Consider the following 24,596-nt stretch of genomic DNA (forward strand, 5'->3'; position numbering starts at 1 on the left):
TACGTCTATAAAGAGAAAAATTTATTAGCACCCCAAGCAAATGTACATAAAAAGATCTTCCTTAAAAGAAATGAAATATTATTGATTTTCTATGTCTTTTGTGCTATCTTTAACTTAATTTTAAAAGATTCTTCACTAGAGATAAACTGAGCTGTATACCTGAATGCTAATGTCAGCGCTATTTCCAGAATAAAAATACAAGACTTTATACCATAGTTCATGATGTTAATGAAAGATAAGTTGAATTATATTAAGCACTACCCTTTATACAGCCTTTTGCAAACTGATTTACAGTCATGAAGCCCAACATTCAGCCTCTCCCTCCCCATAACCCAACGATGTGCATAATTCAGTAAATTTTAAAGAAAAAGCGCTTATGTAATCATGTTTTTTGAAACATACTGTCTTGTGTTATAGAATAAGATGTAAATAGAACTTCACATGTTATTACAGTTTGCCTCATAAGGCAGGTAATAAACCAAAAGGGAAGCATACCAAGCAGTCTAATATTTCAATAACCTCAAAGGACGGGCGGACAACAGATTGCAGGTGCATATCCACGCACAGATGGCCACATTTGCAGACAATGGTGCCAATGCGATGTGCTGCTCCATGCCTGTGGCCAGATCTAAGGATCCAGGCACACTCAGCAGTCTTTTCATCATAGGCTAGAGCACTGCTTTCAAACTCTTCTGCTGAGGCCCCACGGTCAGGCCTGGAATCTCATGCTTTTACTGAGATTCAATCAACTACTCCACCTTTAGGGCTGCAGACCTACTGTCTCCAAACCCAGCTCCGTGACAGGACATCGTGTGAAGCAGATGTCTGATGCTCTTTCAGAAGCTTCAGCTAACAGGTTCCAGCCCCGGGCACAGCCGTTGCGCTGTCTTTGCTCTCCTGCACTTGTCCAGTTCAGCAGATACCTGCAACCGCGATCACCTGCCGGCCCTGGTAGGCAAAGCACCCTTCTCAAAGGAAAGCTAAGCGTCACCTGCCGGCCCCGTTAGGCAAAGCACCCTTCTCAAAGGAAAGCTAAGCGCAGTCACAGTCTCCTCCGGAAGCTAAACGAAAATGAGGAGAAACTTCTAAGACCGATCTTGCTTTTTGCTTAGAGAACCTCAGAGCAACTGTCTCTTAACTTTTAACCTTTTCCTTAAAGGCCTCTTCCGTTAGATTTCTGGTCATTTCTCCCCTCAATGAAGCCAATGTGTTGATCAGGAAGGGGCTGGGGGCAAAGAGGCTCAATTCACACACACACACAGTCCCACTCTCTCTGATCCTTTCATCCCTCAGAAAAGATGGCTCGAAAAGGAATGGCTTCAAGCTGAGTTCTTGTCTGCCTCTACTGTGAAAAAGATAAAGGCTTTTCTGAAGAGATACACTAAATGAAATAACCTCTAAAAATATCATTGTGGTGAAGAAGGGCACAGAATTGAAAAACCCTAAGTTTTCTTTGAACGCTCCTTTTTTTAGCATGCAATAACACCGATAGTAGAAAAAGGAGCGTCCAGTGATGGGCTATAAATAGCTCTGGCTGGAGCAGAATAGCTTTCCCTCAGCTTCTCCAGAGCTGAACCAATAAACTATCACGATTAAATTTTCACAGTTCAAAAGCAAGTCCATTTAAACAAAAGAGGTCCTTACTTCTGAAACAAATCCAATAAAAAAACAATATTTATGCTACAGATATGCAATTATGGTTTATGGAGGACATCGACATTTTTCAATGAAAAGACGTGCCTGTTGAATGAAGTTGTTAAAGAACAATTTTATTCACTTACAGTGACAGAGTTCTCAAATGAACTCTGAAGGTTACTACTTGCAGATAGTCCTAGTCTAAGTAAATTCTATACAAAGCATTTTAAATAAAACCAGTTAATACAATAGAACCTTCGGGGTTTTACCTACATCCACTAGATATGAATGTTGTGAGGAGGGTCACAAGAGCATCATCTTTAGGACTCAGATGCGTAGCACAGAGCAGGTAAACGCTCCCTCAATACTGGAAGCAGCCAGTGCAGAGCGCTTAGATAAAAAGCAGCCTGACCAGGTGGTGGCGCAGGGGATAGAGTGTCAGACTGGGATGCGGAGGACCCAGGTTCGAAACCCCGAGGTCACCAGCTTGAGCGAGCGTGGGTTCATCTGGTTTGAGAAAAGCTCACCAGCTTGAGCCTAAGGTCACTGGCTTGAGCAAGGGGTCATTTGGTCTGCTGGTGCCCCCCGGTCAAGGCACATATGAGAAAGTAATCAATGAACAACTAAGGTGCCACAACAAAGAATTGATGCTTCTCATCTCTCTCCCTTCCTGTCTGTCTGCCCCTATCTGTCCCTCTCTCTGTCTCTGTCAAAAAATAATAATAATAATAATAATAATAATAATAATAATAATACGGAAAGCAGAGAGGCGTTAGCATCACCCCAGCCTGAGTTTCAGTGGCAATCTGGCTCTCGTATGTGGCCCTGAGTAAGTACTGAACTTTTCTGAGCCACAAGTCTATCTGTCAAATAGGGATAGTACCTACCTCCTAAACTTAAGCTGAGTAATATGAAATAACGAACATAATAAACCTAGCAGCGTTGCTGGAATAAAGCACACACTCACTAAAGTGTTCGTTCCCCACCCACCTACTCTCCCCTTAGCCTCGCTGCGTTTGCAGGTTACAGTAACTCACGTTAGCCAGCAGGACTCCCACAGACTCGCACCAACACCCAGTAGTTATAACCCTATTCTTGTCCCATCCCTGTTTATCCCACTCTACTCTACCTAGATAAAAGGAAAAGAACAAAGTCCTGGGTGTTACAAAGAGAGTTACCTCTTGGCATCGGAGATGGAGCCATTCAATTCATAAATATCACTAGAACATAAAATTTCTCCCATAAAGTATTTACTCAATGATTAATAAAGAACACAGTTCCAAAGGAAAGCAGAGCAGGGATGCCTGTTGGAGCCATTCAGCAGCTGAGCGGCATATTCCTACAGTCCTTCTCAAAGCAGGCGGATTTTCATGTATGCTAAGCAAAATGTACACATATACGGGACTCTGAATCATCAAAAAAGAAGCTGAAAATGTAAAAGTCAAACTCTAAGTGTCAAAAGTTAGAAGAACCATGGCATAATAGAAATGCTTAAATTCCAAAATGATGACAGAACACCCCTAAAATCAACAATTTCATAACCCAGTGTAAGAAGAGTGCTTTGGAAAGAAGTACCTGCGAGAGAGGAAGTCCCACTCCTGGAAGTCCAGTCCCTGTTCTACACAACAAGTAATCACCTTCCAACTCATTCCTTTTTACAAGTTTTCACCTATGTTCATACAGGAAGATACTTCTCATTTAGTGAAGTCAATGTTAAAATGTTACTTGCTTTCGGACTAATTTTCCAGAAAGACACTTATTCTGTGTAAAACAAGAGATGACTATACAACACCAGACCTGTGCTGTTCCCAAACACCCTGCATTATTAGTTCATTCAATAAACATTCATTAGTTCAAACAAAAACACTCAGCAGGCATCAGAACTCTGCTGAAATAAGCCCTGCTCTGTGGGGCACAGTGGATAGAGCGTTGACCTGATGCTGAAGTCCAAGGTTCAAAACCCCAAGGTCGCTGGCTTGAGCATGGCTCATCTGGCTTGAGCAGGAGATCACTGACATGACCCATGGTCACTGGCTTAAACTCAAAGATCACTGGCTAGAAGCCCAAGGTCACAGGCTTGAGCAAGGGGTCACTGGCTTGGCCTGAGGCACCCCGGTCAAGGCACATATGAGAAGCAATCAATGAACTAAAGAGATGCAACTACGAGTTGATGCTTCTCATCTCTCTCCCTTTCTGTCTCTCTGTTTACCTTTCTCTCTCTCTCTCTCTCTCTCTCTCTCTCTCTCTCTCTCTCTCAAATCAGTAAGAAAAAACAAACAAAATTACAGCAGGGACTGTGGTTGAGTGAGACATAGAGCAACTGTAGTCGTAGGTATTTCTCTTAAAAGAAAAGATGTGTCAGGGGCATATGGGAGGAACTGAATTGTCTGGCTTTGGTATGAGAGCTGTAGAGACTGCTTTCTCCCAGACAGAAGAGCTGGCAGAGGCTATGGTTCCTTTGCTGAGCCCTCCCCCACAGAGGTAGCAGGTGGATGCCATATCTGAGTCTCCCTCAACCTGGCTAGCAATATTCACCCCGCCCTGGTGATTTCCTGAGATCCTGCTTCACCCAACTTACCCCACCCAACTTGTGGGACCAACCCACACTATTTTCCCATATAATCAGCCTGTCTTAGCTCATGCTTTGGACTTGACTAAAATCTCGCAAACAAGCAGTATCTGGCCTCAGCGGGCCTTGTACCTCTCACTGAGGGGCCTCAGGCCTGGCACTAAGAGCAGCCAGCCTCACTTCATAGCTTGGCCTCTCCTGGGCAACTCCAAGCCCAGCACCAGTGGCAGCCATCTGCACATTGCTTTGTAGCTCATGCCAGTTGGCCCTGGACAGGACACAGGTGGCAGCTGACCTTGGCCTGAACTTCCCAGGAGGTTCTAGAGCCAGCACACCTGATGGAAGAACTTTAGACCACTCTGAGGCACCACCCAACTTCCTCCATAAGTGACACACTCCAGGGACACACTCAGCAGGCATCAGAACTCTGCTGAAATAAGCCCTGCTCTGTGGGGTCAGCCCCTGATAGCTGGTCCTCCCCACTGGTCACAGACACTCCTCACACTAATCTGTCTGGGGCAAATTCTTCCCATTGAGGTACCAACAGCAATCAAGACTCACCTACAACAGGAGGGTGTACACAGTCCACCTAGTGGGGTGAGGGGCACACCTGGAGTGACCAGCTTGAATGACCCCTACTACTGAAGGCCATTCTACCAAGCCCAAGAGAAATAGCAGCTCTGCTTAATACACAGAAACAAACACAGGGAGGCTGCCAAAATAAGGAGACAGAGAAACGTGTCCCAAGTGACAGAACAAAGCAAAACCTCAGAAAATGAAGTAAACAAAATAGAGACAAATAATCTACTAGATGCAAGCAATATACTAGATGCAGAGTTCAAAACCCTGGTTATAAGGATGCTCAATGAACTTAGGGGAAAAGTAAATAAATTTAGTGAAAACTTCAACAAAGAAATAGAAAACATAAACACAGAGATAGAAAACAAGAAGAACCAGTCAAAAATGAAGAGTATACGAACTGAAATGAATACACATAGGGAATCAAGAGTGGAGTAGATGAAGCAGAGAGTCAAATCACAGATTTAGAAGGAAGCAGAAAATAGCCAATCAGAAGAGCAAAAATAATCCAAAAAACCTTCAAGCATACTAGCATTCGCATTATGGGGGTGCCTGAAGGAAAACAGAGAGAGCAAGGAATAATTGAAAACCTATGTGAAAAAATAACAACAGAAAACTTCCCTAACCTGGTGAAGAAAATAGACATACAAGTCTGGGAAGCCCAGAGGTCCCAGACAAGATGAACTCAAAGAGGCCCACACCAAGACACGTCATAATTGAAATGCCAAAGGTTCAAGACAAAGAGAGAACTTTAAAAGCAGCAAGCAAAACGCAATTAGTTATCTATAAGGGAGCTCCCATAAGAATGTCAGCTGATTTCTCAACAGAAACTTTGCAGGCCAGAAGGAACTAGCAATATTAAAAGTGATGAAAAGCAAGGACCTACCTACAACCAAGATTACTCTACCAAGCAAAGCTATCATTTGGAATACAAAGACAAATAAAGAACTTCCCAGACAAGAAAAGCTAAAGGAGTTCATCACCACCAAACCAGTATTATAAGAATGTTAAAGGGTCTTCTTTAAGAAGAAGAATAAAAAGATCAAGTCAAATATAGAATTAATAAAATGACAATATATATCTATCAACGAATTACTTTAAATGCAAATGGATTACATGCTCTATTCAAAACACACAGGGAGGTTGAAGGGATAACAAACAAGACCCTTATTACACTGCCTATAAGAGACTCACTTCAGATCAAGATACACACGCAAGTAAAGGGATAGAAAAGGATATTTCATGAAAATGGAAACAAACACACAAAACAAAGCTGGGGTAGCAATACTTATATCAGACAAAACAGATTTTAAACAAAGGCTATATAACAAGAGCAATTCCAGTTCTGGGTATTTATCCCAAAAACCCAAAAACACTTAATCAAAAAAACATATACAACCATATGTTCATTGTAGCATTATTTACAACAGCCAAGATATAGAAGCAACCTAAATGTCCATCAACAGATGAATGGATACAGAAGTGATGCACATAGACAATGAAATATGACTCAGCCATCAGAAGGAATGAAATCTTGCCACCTGAAACAACATGGATGGACCTAGAGAGTAGTGTGCTGAGTGAAGTAAGTCAGACAGGGGAAGACAAATACTGTATGATTTCACTTATATGTAGAATCAAAAAACAAAATAAACAAAGCATAATAGAAACAGACTCACAGATCCAGAGAACACTGACAATTGCCTGATGGGAGTGGTTTGGGGGTATGTGTGAAAACAGTGAAGGGATTAAGACGTACAAATTGGTAGTTACAGAATAGTCAAGTGGATGTAAAGTGTAGCATAGGGAATATAGTCAATAATATTCTAATAACTATATATGGTGTCACATGTGGACTAGATTTATTAGGGTGATCACTTAGTAAGTTATATAATGTCTGATCACTGGGTTGTACACCTGAAACTAATATACTATTGTATGCCAACTGTAATTGAAAAATAAAAAAATTATTTAAAGTCATGACATTATGCTTCGTCTTCAAGCTTTTGTCATTTGACATTCCTCTGCGGGTCCCTCTTCCTCTCCCAGGAGAATGCTGCGGTGCCGCAGAGCTCAGTTCTGGTCCTCCTTTTCTGTTTAGACTCACTCTCTTGCAATCTCATTTATTCTCTTGGCCAACTAACTCCCTAAATTTTTATCTCCAGCCCAGTTCTATATGTTAATACAAGACTCATATGCTGCTTTCTACTTGACATCTCTATCTAGATGTCAACAGATGACCTGGCTTCAATTTTGTCTGAAACTGAACTCTCGGCCTTCTACTGAAACCTACATACAGGCTTACCCATCTCAGTTAATAGCTCCTCCATCCTTTCAGTTGCTCAGGTAAAAAAAAAAAAAAAATCTCAGAATTATTCTTGACTTCTCTTTTTCTGTCATACAATACATTCATCAGGAATCCCTATTGGTTCAAAACAGACCTAGAATGCAACCACTTCTCATCACCTCCCCTGTCAGTATCTAGATCCCAGCTAACATCACTTCTGGACTATTGTAAAAGCCTCCTAACAGGGATCCCAGCTTCTATCCTCGCCTCATTAACTTATTCTCAACACAGCAATCAGAGTGGTCCCTCAAAATAAGTCAGATCACAATACTCCACACTAGATAACTATAATCCTGTTGGTAAACCAACAGGCAAAAATACCAATGATTTGGAGTGCCGTTATAGTCAGGAATATTCTTTTACACCTGAAGGAAAAGCTTACCTTTCTTTCTTTTAATAGCTTCTTATAGCCATTTGATCCAAGTGACAATAAAGTAATAAGGACATCTAAAGAAGGTGAAGCTGAAGCCCTTCCTGAAATAACAGCAAGTTACACTCAGCAGGGTAAAAAAGCTTTGTAAATTAAGATTTATTATAGTAGTCTATGTACAAATGGGTTTTTGTTTGTTTGTTACTCTTTCTGAAGAGCAACTAATTTATTTACCTGGATACATCTTGCTGATTTCCTGAATGAAGGAATCGTTAAAGCCAGCAATTATAGCACCACCTACTGGAACCATAAAATTTTTGTCCAAGCTCTGAACGAAAGCATCTATTCTACCAACCCGAGCTCCCTAGAATGAAATAACGTAGTATTACATATTGGTTTGTAGAAGAAGTGACAACAATGGCTATTGACAAATAAATACCATTAAAATAATGCATGAAAATAAAAAAACAGATAAAATATTTGTATTGCTTTACAACAGTGCCAGTAAAATATTTTTAAGTATTAAACTGAATTTTTAAATGCTGCTCCCTATATGTGAAAGAGCACTTTATAGTTTACAACCTGTTTTCACACAAAAATCACTTAATCCTCACAGCAACCCCTTGAGAAAGGCAGGGTTCCCGTATCAGTTCAGGTGGGAACCACAATGAAACAGAGCTTTCCACCTTAAAATTGGGTAACAGAGTGGATTCCTCCTGTGTCTCTCATCTGTGATCTTATATTTGACAATAAATGTCAACAGTGGGCCCTAAAACTATTAAGTAATTTCAAACACCTTCTGTGAGGTTAAGAGCAGCCACCATAATCTAATGGGCTGCAGCCACCCACGCTGCCAATCAATTAGTTACACATTTAAGTGCCTCTATTTGATTCTTGGGTAATCTACCTGCATGACCACTTAAAGCAATAAGTCTGCTCCTACCACCAGTCAGATAACAAAAGAGAAAAAGAAAAATTTTATTTTTAATATCAACTAATGGAATATATGTACTTTTTTAACTCTTGGCAATATTTCTATATTAACTTATGTTTCCTAATGCTATCATGTTAGATGATCTCATTCCACTGTAAATGAACCTCAAGGGAAAATCTAATATTCTGATGAAAAATTGAATACTTACTTACCAGAAATATAAAACCAAGGTCTAGTCCCAATCCTACATAGTCTATGACCTTCTGTCAAATGTGCTTCCATTTTCTCCTCTTAAAAATAGAGATACTATCTAAATTTCAACTAAGATTGGTTTTTTTTTTTCTTTATCTTTGGTGACAGATTTTCAATCTGTGTTCAGAATCTACACTCCTATTAATATTATAACCGCGTTTGACCTTCAGCTTCACACTCTCTCCCCACGTCCATATCTCGGAAAGAATAGCAGTGGCAGATAGCTGGTCTAATCTGAGAGACCAGATCCAGGCAACAGGTAGAAGCAGCAAGCGCTGGAGGCTATCACATGATGCTTTAAGTCTCAAACTTCCTGTTGCTCTTTTAATTTCCTCATACACGGTGATCAAAGAAAATCTCACCATATCTCAGGAAAACAGAAGCATATAAGACTAACAGAATAAATCACTGAAAAACATGCAAAGCAGTAGCACGTAAAAATAAAGTGGAACAGTTATAGTTGCCTTTCATTACCATGTAAGTACTGTCCACAGCTTCCTGAGAGAAATGTGAACCTCAACTGGGCGCAGGATTACTAAGGATTACTAAAAGCACTAGTATCCCAGACTTTGCTAAACTCCAGAGAAAGAATCCTTACACATTTTAGTGGTAAGCTCTTGCTTTACTGATTGCCTCATTATTACAATACTAGCTTCCCCAGAAAGTATTTGCAGTTTTAGTAATTTGCCTTTTAGAAAAAAATACAGCACTTTGGAGTCACAATGAACTACATGGGTCCTTTTGTAGCTTCGGATCTTGGGCAAGTCACTTAATCCTACTGAGTTTGTTTCTTCCTTTATAGACCGGAAATGGTTAAGATTAAGTTAATAAACTTTAAAAGTCTAGGAGGATGCCTGAGACGTGGTGTGTACTCAGTAAATGCTATATATTACTAATAATAAGGTGACCAACTGTTTTACAATGAAAAGTAGGAGAGGCCCTGGCTGGTTGGCTCAGCGGTAGAGTGTTGGCCTGGCGTGTGGAAGTCCGAGTTCAATTCCTGGTCAGGGCACATAGGAGAAGTGCCCATCTGCTTCTCCACCCCTCCCCCTCTCCTTCCTCTCTGTCTCTCTCTTCCTCTCCTGCAGCCAAGGCTCCATTGGAGCAAAGTTGGCCCAGGCACTGAGGATGGCTCCATGGCCTCTGCCTCAGGCGCTAGAATGGCTCTAATTGCAGCGGAGCAACGCCCCAGCGGGGCAGAGCATCAGCCCCTGGTGGGCATCCCAGGTGGATCCCAGTAGGGCACATGCAGGAGTCAGTCTGTCTGCCTTCCCCCGCTTCTCACTTCGGAAAAAAAAAAAGAAAAGGAAGACAAAAATAAATTGAAGAGAACAATATCATAAATAAAAGAAACACTCTATTCATTGCAACAATAATACACTATAATATGATAATTGTATAATACATTTATAATGTTTTATATTGTAATTATGCTTACATGACTATTAATTTTTAATAGTAATTGTAAGAAAAAAGTACTTATTTAGATACAAATAGAATACAGACATTTACTGATTAGTCTTCCAATATCAAAAAGGAGGACATGTAGGAGGACACTTTTCAAGGGAGGACGGAACTTACAAAAGGACTGTCCTCCCTAAAAAAGGATGATCGGTCACCTTACTAATAAAAACTACTGGGAAGAATTAAAGCTAATGTTTTTAGAATGTCATGAAACAGCAACTAGCACTCAATAAGACCCAAGTATGTATTTCTTTTTAAAGGAATTGCAACACCACCTCTATTTATGAGGGCCAAATTGAAAAAAATGAAATGTTTGTGTCCTGCTTTTTTTAAATTTTGAATAAATAACAATTTTAGAAGGCAATACAATATCTGCAACAACAGAATTAGCTACATTTAAAAAAATTCTTTCACTGATCTTACAGTGTTGTTTTTGGTTAAAATTTTAGTAAAACCACCTCATGAACGAAGAGAAGTGATGACAGACTAGGGTTTTCCTGACTCACAACTACAAGGGTACCTTTAATAGCATATCCTGGAGCTCATTTTCTTCTAGTCTTATTCTCATCAGACACACCAGGTTAAATAAATAACATTTGAGTAAATACGAAACCATTAAAATGATCATTATAAAACTTCATTGTCGTGGCAGAGTATAAAACTGTAATCTAAGTTTTTATTTAAGTTTAAAAATTAAATCTTTCTTCATTGTTATTAAAAGTTTATTCTAAATGTACACAATGACTATCACTATATAAAGTGTAATACATAAAACAAGAGAAAAGTGGACACGTAAATTACTACGAGTATTTGTTAGAATCACAGAGCTATGAATAAGCTTCTACTACTTCCTCACGTTTCTAAACTTTTAGTAATGATGATGTATTTGACTTTCAAAAGAATTGAGGTTGCTAAAAATTGAGGAGAAGGGGAGAGAAAAAGGAAAAAGGGGAGTAGGAATAAAAATGGCTCAGTGGTGGAGTGTCGGCCTGGAGTGTGGAAATCCCAGGTTTGATTCCCAGTCAACACACACAGGAGAAGCAATCATCTGCTTTAATTATCCTCCTGTGGCCATGGCTCAAATGGTTCAAGCAAGTTGGTCATGGGTGCTGAGGATAGCTCCATGGCCCACCTCAGGTGCTAAAATAGCTCGGTTTCCGAGTAACAGAGCTGGGTTCCGAGTAACCCAGATGGGCAGATTATCACCTGGTAAGGGGGTTGCTGGGTGGATCCCAGTCGGGGCACAGACGTCTCTGCCTCACCTCTTACTTAATAGTAAAAAAATAAAAAATAAAAAACTTGGTAACTCCATAGTTATATGCTAGAATGTTTATACATGAGTTCGTTTCCAGCCTAGGATAATAAGGTAAAGTGATTTCCTTAAGTATTAAATATAGAACAAATCATGAATACAGTTTTAAGAACATTATAATCCAGTATATTAGAAAAATAAAAATTTTGGTAATGCAATATTCTCAGGAAGTTCAAAACTAAGCTCCTGACATATTTTTCAATGTTGGTTCTGACCAAAGCCAGTAGTGGTTCCAATAACCACCATACTACCAAAAAATGACTTTTACTGATGGAACATTGGATGCAAATTTCTAATGCTCCATAAAATAGATGGTGTTAGATAACTGCTTTTTCTACATTAGATGCAAGAAAAACAAAGTAATAAGCCTATATGTTAAAATCCATTTTTTCTTGCCTGACCAGGTGGTGGCACAGTGGATAGAGCGTTGGACTGGGATGTGGAAGGACCCAGGTTCGAGACCCCGAGGTCGCCAGCTTGAGCGCGGGCTCATCTGGCTTGAGCAAAGAGCTCACCAGCTTAGACCCAAGGTCGCTGGCTCCAGCAGGGGGTTACTCGGTCTGCTGAAGGCCTGTGGTCAAGACACATGTAGGAAAGCAATCAATGAACAACTAAGAAGTCGCAACGCGCAATGAGAAACTGATGATTGATGCTTCTCATCTCTCTCCGTTCCTGTCTGTCTGTCCCTGTCTATACTGCCTCTGTAAAAAAAAAAAAAAAAAAAAAAAAAATCCATTTTTTCTTGACATATCTTTTTAAATGCTCTTACCTGCTGGATGAGATGCATGCACTTTGAAGACTGCAGTCCATAAGCATTGTTGACTATATGCGGAATGCCATAATTAGCACACATCACAGCCAGTTCTTCTAATCTAGACACATAAATATTCAACAGAAAGACATTCACACTGTGCTTTTATAAATTGCAGTTTGGAAACTAATTTAATAGTTATTCTCAATGTACACTAGGAAAACAATGGCAAAACTGATTATTTCTACAGCTCTTTTTTAGCATAGAATTCGGCAGTTTGACAATACACAGCAGGCACTTTAGGATCAACTTCCAAAAGCTTTTAAATTTATAATGTTACCAATAAATTAAAAAATGTGTATTTATAAAAATCGGTATAAATTGTAGCTTTTAAATTATTTAAAAATTTCCTGTATAAAAAGCAAGAAGCAGATTATTTATAATGACCACTTATAAAGGGATATGCTCATGTTTAAATGCTTTTGGTTACTTATACTAAAAATAATGAGCATATCTTGAAATCTTGGCAAATCTCATATTAAATGTCTTATAATGTAAAAAAAATCTTCAAAGACTTCAATGTATTAAAAAATACAGAGCATTAAATGTTTCAGTACCAACATAACATTCTCCAACAACTTGAAAAATAATCTGGTTTTAAAGTCACTCTTACTTTTTTACTTGACACTTGTTATATTGAGACAATGTGACAAGGGATGTAAAATACAACATAGGAAATATAGACAATAATATTGCATAAGTAAGTACGGTGCCAGCTAGGTATTGGATATACCAGGTGAAAAACTTTGTAAAATATATGGTTGTCTAACCACTATCCTATACACCTGAAACTGACACAAAATAATACTGAATGCAAATTATAATTGAAAATAAAATTTAAGTTAAAAAAAGAAACATCAAGCCTGACTAGGCAGTGGCAAAGTGAATAAAGCGTCAGACTGGGACGTGGAGGACCCAGGTTCAAATCCCCAAGGTCGCCAGCTTGAGCCCAAGGTCACTGGCTTGAAAAAGGTGTCACTTGGTCTGCTGTAGCCCCCTGGTCAAGGCACATATGAGAAAGCAATCAATGAGCAACTAAGGTGCCACAACAAAGAATTGATGCTTCTCATCTCTCTCCCTGTCTGTCCCTATCTGTCCCTCTCTCTGTCTCTCTCTGTCTCTGCCACACACACACAAAAAAGAAACATCAAAAAAGATTATACGACAGTATAACTTTATGCAAAATAAGTTCATTAAATTTCAGAGTATAATAAATTATATTCCTTTGTAAAACCAAATACTACTTGTGACTGAGGTTATTGCTAACATTATAAAGCTAAGACTAGATCCTATAGTTTAATAAAATTAATTTTTTAAAAATATTCTTTATACAATAAAGAATTTGAAAGCAAAGCACTTTTATACAATAAAAGTTCCTTCCCACAAGACATATTTCAAATACATATTATATAGTTTTATTATCTCTTTATGCATAATTCATTTTTGTTTTATAGTAGATGTGTATAAATATGTTTCTAAACTATAAATAGCAGTAACTTTATTCTGGTCATCTGTCAGAAGTTTTTCAATTTACTTCCTTAGAGTTTTATGAATTAAAAATTTATTTTATCATTTATTTTCATAAATCTCACAAATCAACATAGAAAACCTTACTTAACCTAATCAGATGTTGTTTCTAATAAAGTAGACCTTCTGAGATATACACAGTAGTTTCTTCATAAAAGGCACTTTCAGATGTTTGTGTTCTAACTAAAGCATTCCTTAATATTAAACTTCTTTAAGAGTAAGGCACTATCTTTTAAAAAAAATCACTTGTCAATAGTTTTAAATATTCTTTTTTTTTTAAGTGAGAGGATGAGACGTGGGGAGGCAGAAAGACAAACTTCTGCATGCACCCCAACCAGGATACACCTGGCAAACCCCCTATGGGGGGGCAATGTTCTGCTCATCTAGGGCTACTGCTCCACTGCTTGGCAACCAAGCTATTTTAGCACCTGAGGTGAGGCTATGGAGCCATCCTCAGCACCAGTGGCCAGCTTGCTTGAACCATTAGAGCCATGGCTGCAGGAGGAAAAGACAGAGAATGAGAGACACACAGAAAGAGAGAGAGAAGAGGGAGTATGAGGGGTGGAGAAACAGACTGCTGCTTCTCCTGTGTGCCCTGACCGGGAGTTGAACCCAGGACTTCCACAAACTGGGCCAACACTCTACCACGGAGCCAACTGGACAGGGCCTTAAATATTTTGAATTGATCAAATCTGCTAATATTAAGAGCATATATAAAGGTATTTAGTGAAAGTTAAAGAAATCAAAAAATATTTTCCATGTGAATCAAACTATATTCTAACCTAGAAGCCAATTTAAGGTGTTTATCAATTAGAAGACATGATACTTTTCCTTTTTTTAACATTTCCTTTGGCTTATTTTGCCCCACAGTGCTCTCTGTCCAATTAATGCACTACAAAAAACAATATCTACCCATTCAAATTAAGACTACAAAAGAATTAAGTTTAATGTAAAGAAATCAAAATGTATTTTTAAATTTAATAAAATCAGAAATTCAAACAGATTACTAATAATGGTATATCACCATTTTCTTAAAGTTCATTCTTATAAGAAGCATTCATCATTTAATACCCACTAGAAAGTGATATATAAGAATTTTGCTGATAAAAAAACTTTATGATTCATGTGAAATATTTAATATTGAACCAGGCACACTGTAAACAGCCAAAAAGAGTTAGTCAAGATTAAATAAAAACAGTACTACCCTCCAGGATAAAATTGATACAAATATCCATATGCTGTTTTTGGAAATGTGATTTATTTCTAGCACATTAAAATTTTTCTAGATAACAAAACCGTCAATGAAGAAAGAATAGAGATGCTTAATATTTGCATGTAAATTTAAAACATGTTTGGTAAGTAATAAATAAAACATATACAATACAGGGTGGGTCAAAAGTAGGTTTATAGATGTGAGTTCACGAAACAGTTTATTCTTGTATTACTATTTATTATTATATTATTTTCAATATAATCTTAAAAGAGAATTCACAGACTTATGATTAAAGCAAGGTAAATTTTCACAAGCATGGTTTTAAAATTGTCTCTGAAAGCCCATCTATAATATAATGTTAACAAATTACTAGCACTTCTACTTACAATGTTAACATGAAACAAAGACTTGCTGTCGAAACTAGAAATCTGTATTCTTATACTTATGCCTATTGCATTTTCAGAACAAAAATGTGTGGTCATCCTTTAAAAAAGTAAACATTTGATTGTTTTCTTTTTGCTTTTATTTTCTTAAACATTTGCATTTTTCTCAGAATGCAAAGACAACCACTCTGTACACTTCAGTGTACATCTGAATTAATCTTTCAATTAAAAAATATTCAAAGGACAATAAATAATTCTAAAATTTTTCTGCTTAAAATTCATTATTAAAAGACAAAGACAATACTTTGAGAGAAAATAAAGTGCATGTGTGTATTTGTTTTTAAATTCATTACTATCAATAGTTCCTACATAGGAAAACTAATTGTAAGATCAAAGAAGTGGCAATAACAATGAAAACAAGTAAACCAAACATCTGGCTTAGAAACTTCTATTAAATAGTAAGGGAAAAGATGCTAAGAGATCAGAAACAGAAAAAAGAGCAAGAAAACAGATGGTATTACTTGTTTTTTCTTCTTCTATGTCAAATTTTTATTTTCTCAAGAAATGATTCTCCACTAGAGTCAATCTATTCTCTTAGAACAGTCCAATCACCTATTTGCTGCCAAATGTTACCTCAGCATCTCTGAGAGAGTACGTGCACATTTTCTTTAATAGATTGATGAATAGATAAAGGGCAGTATTCCAAATCACTTACCTGTCAGGCACCCTTGGAGCAAAGCAGGACGTAGTAGAATGAACACACAGCACGTTCTCAGGCCCAAGTTCCTGGACTTTAGCATCTACTGCTTTCAGGTCTGTGCGTAGCTCATCGCCTTCTAAAACATTCTCGATCACCACAGGCTCAAAACCTAACCCAGCAAACCAGAAATCAAAATGTTAGTGTAAGCCAAAACAAGAGAAGATCCTGGAACTCTAGGAAGCAGCGCTATTCTACATAAGAACTCTACCAGTCTCCTTTGGTTGATGAACCTTTCTCTAGCAATAAGGACCTGGCTCCATACTGGTATGAGTCAAAGGCAGGTCAAAATAATGGGAAGGACCACTAGACCACAGTTGGGCCCACAAATCTATTTAGAACTTTGGTATCACAAGAAAGACTAATTCTGGGAAGTAAGGAAAACAAATGTTATATAGATACCTATAAAAGCAGTAAGTCATTGATGACGACAAGGATCACTTATTCTAGTTCCATTTCAGTCCATGGGAAAGTAAATCTACACATTTCTTCAGCAATGCTTAAGTTTTACTTTAAAGTTCACTTCATTTCAGGCCCTGGCCAGTTGGCTCAGCAGTAGAGCGTCGGCCTGGCGTGCGGGGGACCCGAGTTCGATTCCTGACCAGGGCATATAGGAGAAGCGCCCATTTGCTTCTCCACCCCCCCTCCTTCCTCTCTGTCTCTCTCTTCCCCTCCCGCAGCCAAGGCTCCATTGAAGCAAAGATGGCCCAGGCGCTGGGGATGGCTCCTTGGCCTCTGCCCCAGGCGCTAGAGTAGCTCTGGTCGCGGCAGAGTGACGCCCCGGAGGGGCAGAGCATCGCCCCCTGGTGAGCAGAGCGTCGCCCCGTGGTGGGCGTGCTGAGTGGATCCCGGTCGGGCGCATGCGGGAGTCTGTCTGACTGTCTCTCCCCGTTTCCAGCTTCAGAAAAATACAAAAAAAAAAAAAGTTCACTTCATTTCAGAGATGGACAAAAATATAACTCAAGTATTGAAACAGATTACAAAAAATGTTTTGTGGTAGGCAGTTAGACATAATCAGAACAAAGATGATGGGTCAAGAACAAGATGATGGGTAGAAATCCCCAGGTGCCTAGCAATGGGCAAAACTGGGAAATCAAAGACCTCACCACCACCATCACCACCCCCGCAAAGGGTAACGTTTCCAACTCTAGCATAACACTGGTCATCCGGTTTGGATCACCAGAACTTTCATTTCGCTGGTCAAGTGGCTCGGACCTTGCCCGGACTCTTCCTCCCCTGGCATGTTGCTAGTCATGTGGTAGACCCTTGGAGGAGGAACAAGGGGCTGAAGACTGGCCTCACGCAACTCCCACGCAGGCCCTTACACAACCACTTCCTTAAGCATTAACCCCTGGGGATAATATCTAGAGCTTAGCTATTTCAGCTCCAGGACCACAAAAGCAGCAAAATCAGACAAGCGATGTGATGGGTGACCAGCTGCATTGGCCAATGACCCCTTGCCCTGGTGCTGACCAATCAGTAGAGACCATAACTCTGAAAGACACACCTGGAAAGCTGATGCATATTCTATTGAGATCCTCTCCCTGGGACTTCCCCTAAAATCCCACCCTTAAAAGCCCTTTGGATGGAGGATCCATGGCACTCTCCTTCCTGGCAGCACACCTGTATTCCCCTGCCTTCCCCCAGCTGCATTACTTTTACTTTTTTCCTCTTAAAGTCAAAGAGCCCTTCTTTTACCTCTGCAATGTGTTTCCTAAACCCATTTTTTCAACAGCTCACTTCTTCTACTTCTGTAACTTTCTAAATAAACTTTCTCTTATTGTTTGAGTCTTGCTTCTGAATTCTTTCTTAGCCAGAACTCAAGTACCACGGTCACTGAAGTGAGGTAGGTCTGGCTCCATCAGTCTAACACCTGGTGCTGTCTTCACCATGGCCAACAGTTTTACCTCTAAGGAAAAGGGTAATGACTCACCTCATAGCTTACAAGGGCCTTCTATAACATAAATATAAAAACTGTTTATCAATTTTCAGTTGAATCATTACACTTAACTAGCATGTGATCGAAAGTCATCCTGGTATATTTAGTTATCCACTGACTTAAAAAGCTGTATAAGCAATATATACACCAAATAATGTACAATGCACTTATATAACTATGTATTCTATACTATAATACTAATATGTACTTAGGATAAAAGTAAACCCTAAGTGTTTAAGTTTCAGAAATTGGGTAGCAAATAAACCTGGGAAAGTTTGGACATAAAGTTATTATGGAGTCACATCTTCAGTCTTCCCAAATACCAAATCTAGCAGCAGGCTAGATTCATGGATTTAAAAGCCTAAAGGATTTAGAAACCATTTAACTCAACTCACTCATTTCAAGATAAGGAAGCCAAAGTTCAGGAAGATTAAGCGGCTCCCCCAAGGTCACACAGCAAAGTTAAGAGCAAGTAGTTTCTGGTGTGCTTTAGAATCCACATCAACTCGTCTCTTTTCCATCTACAGAAATATAAAAGCTTCGCCACTATAAAATCATCACTTCAAATACATGGGTTCAAAGACATCCAGGTATCTTAACCTATATCTTCACAGTTATTAAAACATACAACACTTAAATAAGTAGCTTCCTGAGAACAGCTGATTTTCTACAATTTCTCAAATTATCTAGACCCAGGACAGTGGATTACAAACAACAGCTGATGCCAACCCAAGAAGACCTAGAAATAACACAACTGAAAATTGGAGGCAGACAACACCAAGCCTACAAACAACAGCCCTACAAACAACACACCCAAACACACAGACATAATGAGAAGACAGAGAAGTGCAATCCAAATGAAACCACAAGAGAAACCTCCAGAAAAGAAACTGAGTGATATGGAAATAACCAAACTACCAGATGCAGAGTTTAAAATAATGATTGTTAGGATGCTTAGGGATCTTAAAACAACAACATATGGTCATTACGAACACCTAAATAAAGAGATAGCAAGTATAAAAAAGGACATTGAAATATTAAAAAAGAATCAGTCGGAAGTGACAAATACAATATCAGAAATGAAGACCACAATGGAAGGAATTAAAAGCAGGATGGATGAAGCTGAGGATCAAATCAGCGAACTGGAGGACAAGATGAATGAAGGCATGGAAACGGAGCTGAAAAAAGAAAAGAGACTCAAAAAGTTTGAGGAAACTCTAAGAAAGCTCTGTGACAACATGAAGAGAAATAACATCCGCATCATAGGGGTTCCTGAAGAAGAAGAGAAAGAACAAGGAATAGAGACTTTATTCAATCATCAAATCATAACTGAAAACTTCCCTAAATTGATGCAAGGTAGAATCTCACAAGTTCAAGAAGCACAGAGAACTCCATTAAAGAGAAACCTAAAGAAACCTACACCAAGACACATCATAATTAAAATACCAAAGCTAAGCGATAAAGAGAAAATATTAAAAGCTGCTAGAGAAAAAAAGGCTATCACCTACAAAGGAGCCCCCATAAGGATGACATCTGACTTCTCAACAGAAACACGTGAGGCCAGAAGGGAATGGCAAGAAATATTCAAAGCAATGCAGAACAAGAACCTACAACCAAGGCTACTTTATCCAGCAAGGCTATCATTTAAAATTGAAGAAGAAATAAAAAGCTTCCCAGACCAAAAAAAAAAAAAAAAAACAAAACCTCAAGGAATTCATTACAACCAAACCAATGCTGCAGGAAATGTTAAGGGGCCTGTTGTAAACAGATCAAAGTGGGAAAAGAATATAGCAAAAGAGGAATACAGCTTTAAAGAATAAAATGGCAATAAACAACTACATATTAATAATAACCTTAAATGTAAATGGATTAAATGATCCAATCAAAAGACATAGGGTAGCTGCTTGGATAAGAAAACAGGACCTGCCCTGGCCGATTGGCTCAGTGGTAGAGTGTCGGCCTGGCGTGCAGGAGTCCCGGGTTCGATTCCCGGCCAGGGCACATAGGAGAAGCGCCCATCTGCTTCTCCACCCCTCCCCCTCTCCTTCCTCTCTGTCTCTCTCTTCCCCTCCCGCAGCCAAGGCTCCATTGGAGCAAAGTTTGCCCAGGTGCTGAGGGTGGCTCTGTGGCCTCTGCCTCAGGCGCTAGAATGGCTCTGATTGCGGCAGAGCGATGCCCCAAGATGGGCAGAGCATTGCCCCCTGGTGGGCATGCTGGGTGGATCCAGTCAGGCGCATGTGGGAGTCTGTCTGACTGCCTCCCCGTTTCCAACTTTGGAAAAAAAAAAAAAAGAAAACAGGACCCATATATATGCTGTCTACAAGAGACACACCTTAGAACAAAAGATGCATATACACTGAAGGTAAAAGGATGCAACAAAATATTTCATGCAAATGAAAATGAAAAAAAGGCTAGGGTAGCAATACTTATATCAGACAAAATGGACTTTAAAACCAAGGCTATAACAAGAACTACATGATTCCATACATTGGTGGAACATAAAAATGAGACTAAGAGACATAGACAAGAGTGTGGTGGTTACCAGGGGTGGGGGGAGGGAGGACAGGGGGAGAGTTAGGGGGAGGGGGAGGGGCACAGAGAACTAGATAGAGGATGGCGAAGGACAATCTGACTTTGGGCGAGGGGTATGCAACATAATCTAATGACAAAATAACCTAGACATGTTTTCTTTGAATATATGTACCCTGATTTATTAATGTCATCCCATTACCATTAATAAAAATTCATTTAAAAAAAAAAAAAAAAAAAAAAAACCAACACAACAGAAATACAAAATATTGTAAGAAAATACTATGAAGAACTGTATGCCATTAAACAACCTAAGTGAAATGGACAAATTCCTTGAAACATATAATCTTCCAAAAATCAATCTGGAAGAATCAGAAAACTTAGACCGATTACAACAAAAGAGATTGAAACAGTTATCAAAAAGCTCCCAAAAAACAAAACTCCTGGGCCCAATGGCTTCACTGGTGAATTCTACCAAATATTCAAAGAAGAACTAAGTCCTATCCTTCTCAAGCAATTTCAAAAAATTCAGGAGGAAGGAACACTTCCAAGTTCCTTTTATGAGGCAAGCATAATTCTGATTCCAAAACCAGGCAAAGATAACACAAAGAAAAAATTATAGGCCAATATCCCTGATGAATTTAGATGCTAAAATCCTCAACAAAATATTAGCAAACCAGATCCAGCAATACATGAAAAAAAATCATACATCATGATCAAGTGGGATTTATTCTGGGGTGGCAAGAATGGTACAACATTCGTAAATCAATTAATGTGATTCACCACATAAACAAAATGAAGGAGAAAAACCACATGATAATTTCAATAGATGCAGAAAAAGCATTTGATAAAATCCAGCACCCATTTATGGTCAAAACTCTTAGCAAAGTGGGAATACAGGGAGCATACCTCAACATGATAAAGGCCATCTATGATAAGCCCATAGCCAACATAATTAATGGACAAAAGTTAAAAGCAATTCTCCTAAAATCAGGCACAGGCCAGGGGTGCCCCCATTCATCACTCTTATTCAACATATTACTGGAAGTTCCAGCTACAGCAATCAGACAAGAAGAAGAAATAAAAGGCATCCAAATTGGAAAAGAAGAAGTAAAACTATCATTATTTGCAGATGATATGATACTGTATATAGAAAACCCTAAAGTCTCAGTCAAAAAACTACTGGACCTAATAAACGAATTCAGCAAGGTGGCAGGATTAATACACAGAAATCAGAGGCATTTTTATACATGAACAATGAACTGTCAGAAAGAGAAATTAAGGAAACAATCCCCTTCACTATTGCAACAAAAAAAAATAAAGTACCTAGGAGTAAATTTAACCAAGGAGGTTAAAGACTTGTACTCAGAAAATTATAAAACATTGATGAAAGAAATCAAGGAAGATACAAACAAGTGGAAGCATATACCCTGCTCATGGTCAGGAAGAATAAACATCATTAAAATGTCTATATTACCCAAAGCAATTTACAAATTCAATGTAATACCAATTAAAATACCAATAACATACTTCAAAGATATAGAACACATATTTCAAAAATTTATGTGGAACCAAAAAAGAACACGAATAGCCTCAGCAATCTTGAAAATGAAGAAGAAAGTGGGAGGTATCACACTTCCTGATATCAAGTTATACTACAAGGCCATTGTACTCAAAACAGCTTGGTATTGGCATAAGAACAGGCATATAGAACAATGGAACAGAACAGAGAACCCAGAAATAAACCCACATCTTTATGGACAGTTGATATTTGACCAAAGGAGGTAAGACAGTCTCTTTAACAAATGGTGTTGGGAAAACTGGACAGCTACCTGCAAAAAAATGAAACTAGACCACCAACTTACACCATTCACAAAAATAAACTCAAAATGAATAAAAGGACTTAAATGTAAATCGTGAAACTATAAGTATCCTAGAAGAAAACATAGGCAGTAAGCTCACCAACATCTATCACAGCAATATATTTGCTGATTTATCTCCACAGGCAAATGAAATAAAAGACAGGATAAACAAATGGGACTATATCAAACTAAAAAGCTTTTGCACAGCTAAAGACAATATGAACAGAATAAAAAGACAAACCACCCAATGGAAGAACGTATTTGACAATACATCTGATAAGGGGTTAATAACCAAAATTTATTTATTCATTTTAGAGAGAACAGGGAGAGACAGAGAGAGAGAGAGGAGAGACAGAGAGAGAAGGTGGGGAGGAGATGGAAGCATCAACTCCCATATGTGCCTTGACCAGGCAAGCCCAGGGTTTCGAACCAGCGACCTGAGCATTTCCAGGTCGACACTTTATCCACTGTGCCACCACAGGTCAGGCTAATAATAACCAAAATTTATAAAGAACTTGTAAAACTCAACACCTGGAAGACAAACAATCCAATCAAAAAATGGGCACAAGAAATGAATAGATACTTCTCCAAAGAGGACATACAGATGGCCAATAGGCATATGAAAAAATGGTCAACATCACTAATCATTAGAGAAATGCAAATCAAAACCACAGTGAGATATCACCTCACATCAGTCAGAATGGCGCTCATCAACAAAACAACACAGGATAGGTGCTGGTGAGGATGTGGAGAAAGGGGAACCCTCCTGCACTGCTGATGGGAATGCAGACTGGTGCAGCCACTGTGGAAAACAGTATGGAGATTCCTCAAAAAAAAAATAGAAATGGAACTGCCCTTTGACCCAGCTATCGCACTTATAGGAATATATCCCAAGGACACCATATCACTGACTGAAAAAAAGAAATTAGAAAAAAAGGAGAAATCAGATCCAAAGCCAGCAGGAAAGAAATAAACCTAATAGAGGAAAGAAAAAAAAAATTTATCGAGATCCAGCCCTATTTTGGCTTTCAAACTTAATTGTACAATTTTTTTTAAAGAATACAACTATCTTGCCTGACCTGTGGTGGCACAATGGGTAAAGCATCAACCTGGAACGCTGAAGTCGCCAGTTCAAAACCCCAGGCTTGCCTAGTCAAGGCACATATGGGAGTTGATGCTTTCTGCTCCTCCCCCTTTCTCTCTCCCTGTCTCTCTCTCTCTGTCTCCTCTTTCTAAAATGAATAAAAAAAAATCTAAGAGGAAAAAAAAATACAACTATCTTGATTCCTAAGAATAGAGGCTATCCTGAAAAAGAATAGTATCCATCATGGTACAGATCATAACATATTTGGGGGAAAAGTTTCCAGTTTTTCAATAAAGCAATCTTTTCTGTAAGTTTGATTATCAATCCTTTGGTTAATAGGATTTAAATTAACAGACTTGACAAATTTATACCACTTAAAATAAAGCAGTGTATTTTTTAAAGTCTATCAATTTCTGCTATATGTCATTATAAATCCTTTTACATGAGTTACTTTAGGATTACTTATGCAGTTTAGTTATACCCAATACTGTTCAACTTATACAACAGACTGAAGTCATTCAAAATAATCTTAAATTCTCAAATTCAAATTGACTTAAGCAAGACAAATACTAAAGTACCAATGTAAAGTTTTGTCTATACTGAATACCTGTTTTCCTTGCACTTCGGTTCATGGTCATAGTTTATGTGTACTCCACTCAGGTATATGCAACAAACATTTCTAAGCACCTTTCATGCTCAAGGGATACTGCTGGGCATTTTATATGCCATCCCATTTAATCCTCAAAACAATCTAGTGAGTTAGCTAATCATAACCCCATTTTAAAAAACAGGGACACAGAAATTTGAGTATACGCCCAAAAAAATTCAAAGCAGGGACTCAAGCAGGTATTTGCACACCCATGTTCACTGCAGTATTACTCACAACATCCAAAAGGTAGAAGCAACCCAAGTGTGTACCTATGAATTAATGAATTAACAGACTATGGGATACACACACACATACACACACACAGAATGGAATATTAGTCTTAAAACAGGAAAATTCTGACACATACTATACCATGGATC

At 38.6% G+C, this 24,596-nt stretch overlaps 1 protein-coding gene across 1 annotated transcript in view; it reads right to left on the reverse strand.

Annotated features, from left to right (window-relative positions):
- SEPSECS (Sep (O-phosphoserine) tRNA:Sec (selenocysteine) tRNA synthase) overlaps positions 1 to 24,596 on the reverse strand; it is a 41,460-nt gene that overhangs the window by 12,319 nt on the left and 4,545 nt on the right. Inside the window, exons 5-8 of the mRNA XM_066384791.1 lie at positions 16,112 to 16,265; positions 12,232 to 12,334; positions 7,735 to 7,864; positions 7,513 to 7,604 (exon numbers count right to left, since the gene is read on the reverse strand). Coding sequence (XP_066240888.1) covers positions 7,513 to 7,604; positions 7,735 to 7,864; positions 12,232 to 12,334; positions 16,112 to 16,265 — 479 coding nt within the window. The remainder of the gene's footprint in view (positions 1 to 7,512; positions 7,605 to 7,734; positions 7,865 to 12,231; positions 12,335 to 16,111; positions 16,266 to 24,596) is intronic.

This window comes from Saccopteryx leptura, chromosome 5 (genome assembly GCF_036850995.1).
Source record: "Saccopteryx leptura isolate mSacLep1 chromosome 5, mSacLep1_pri_phased_curated, whole genome shotgun sequence".
NCBI lineage: Eukaryota > Metazoa > Chordata > Mammalia > Chiroptera > Emballonuridae > Saccopteryx > Saccopteryx leptura.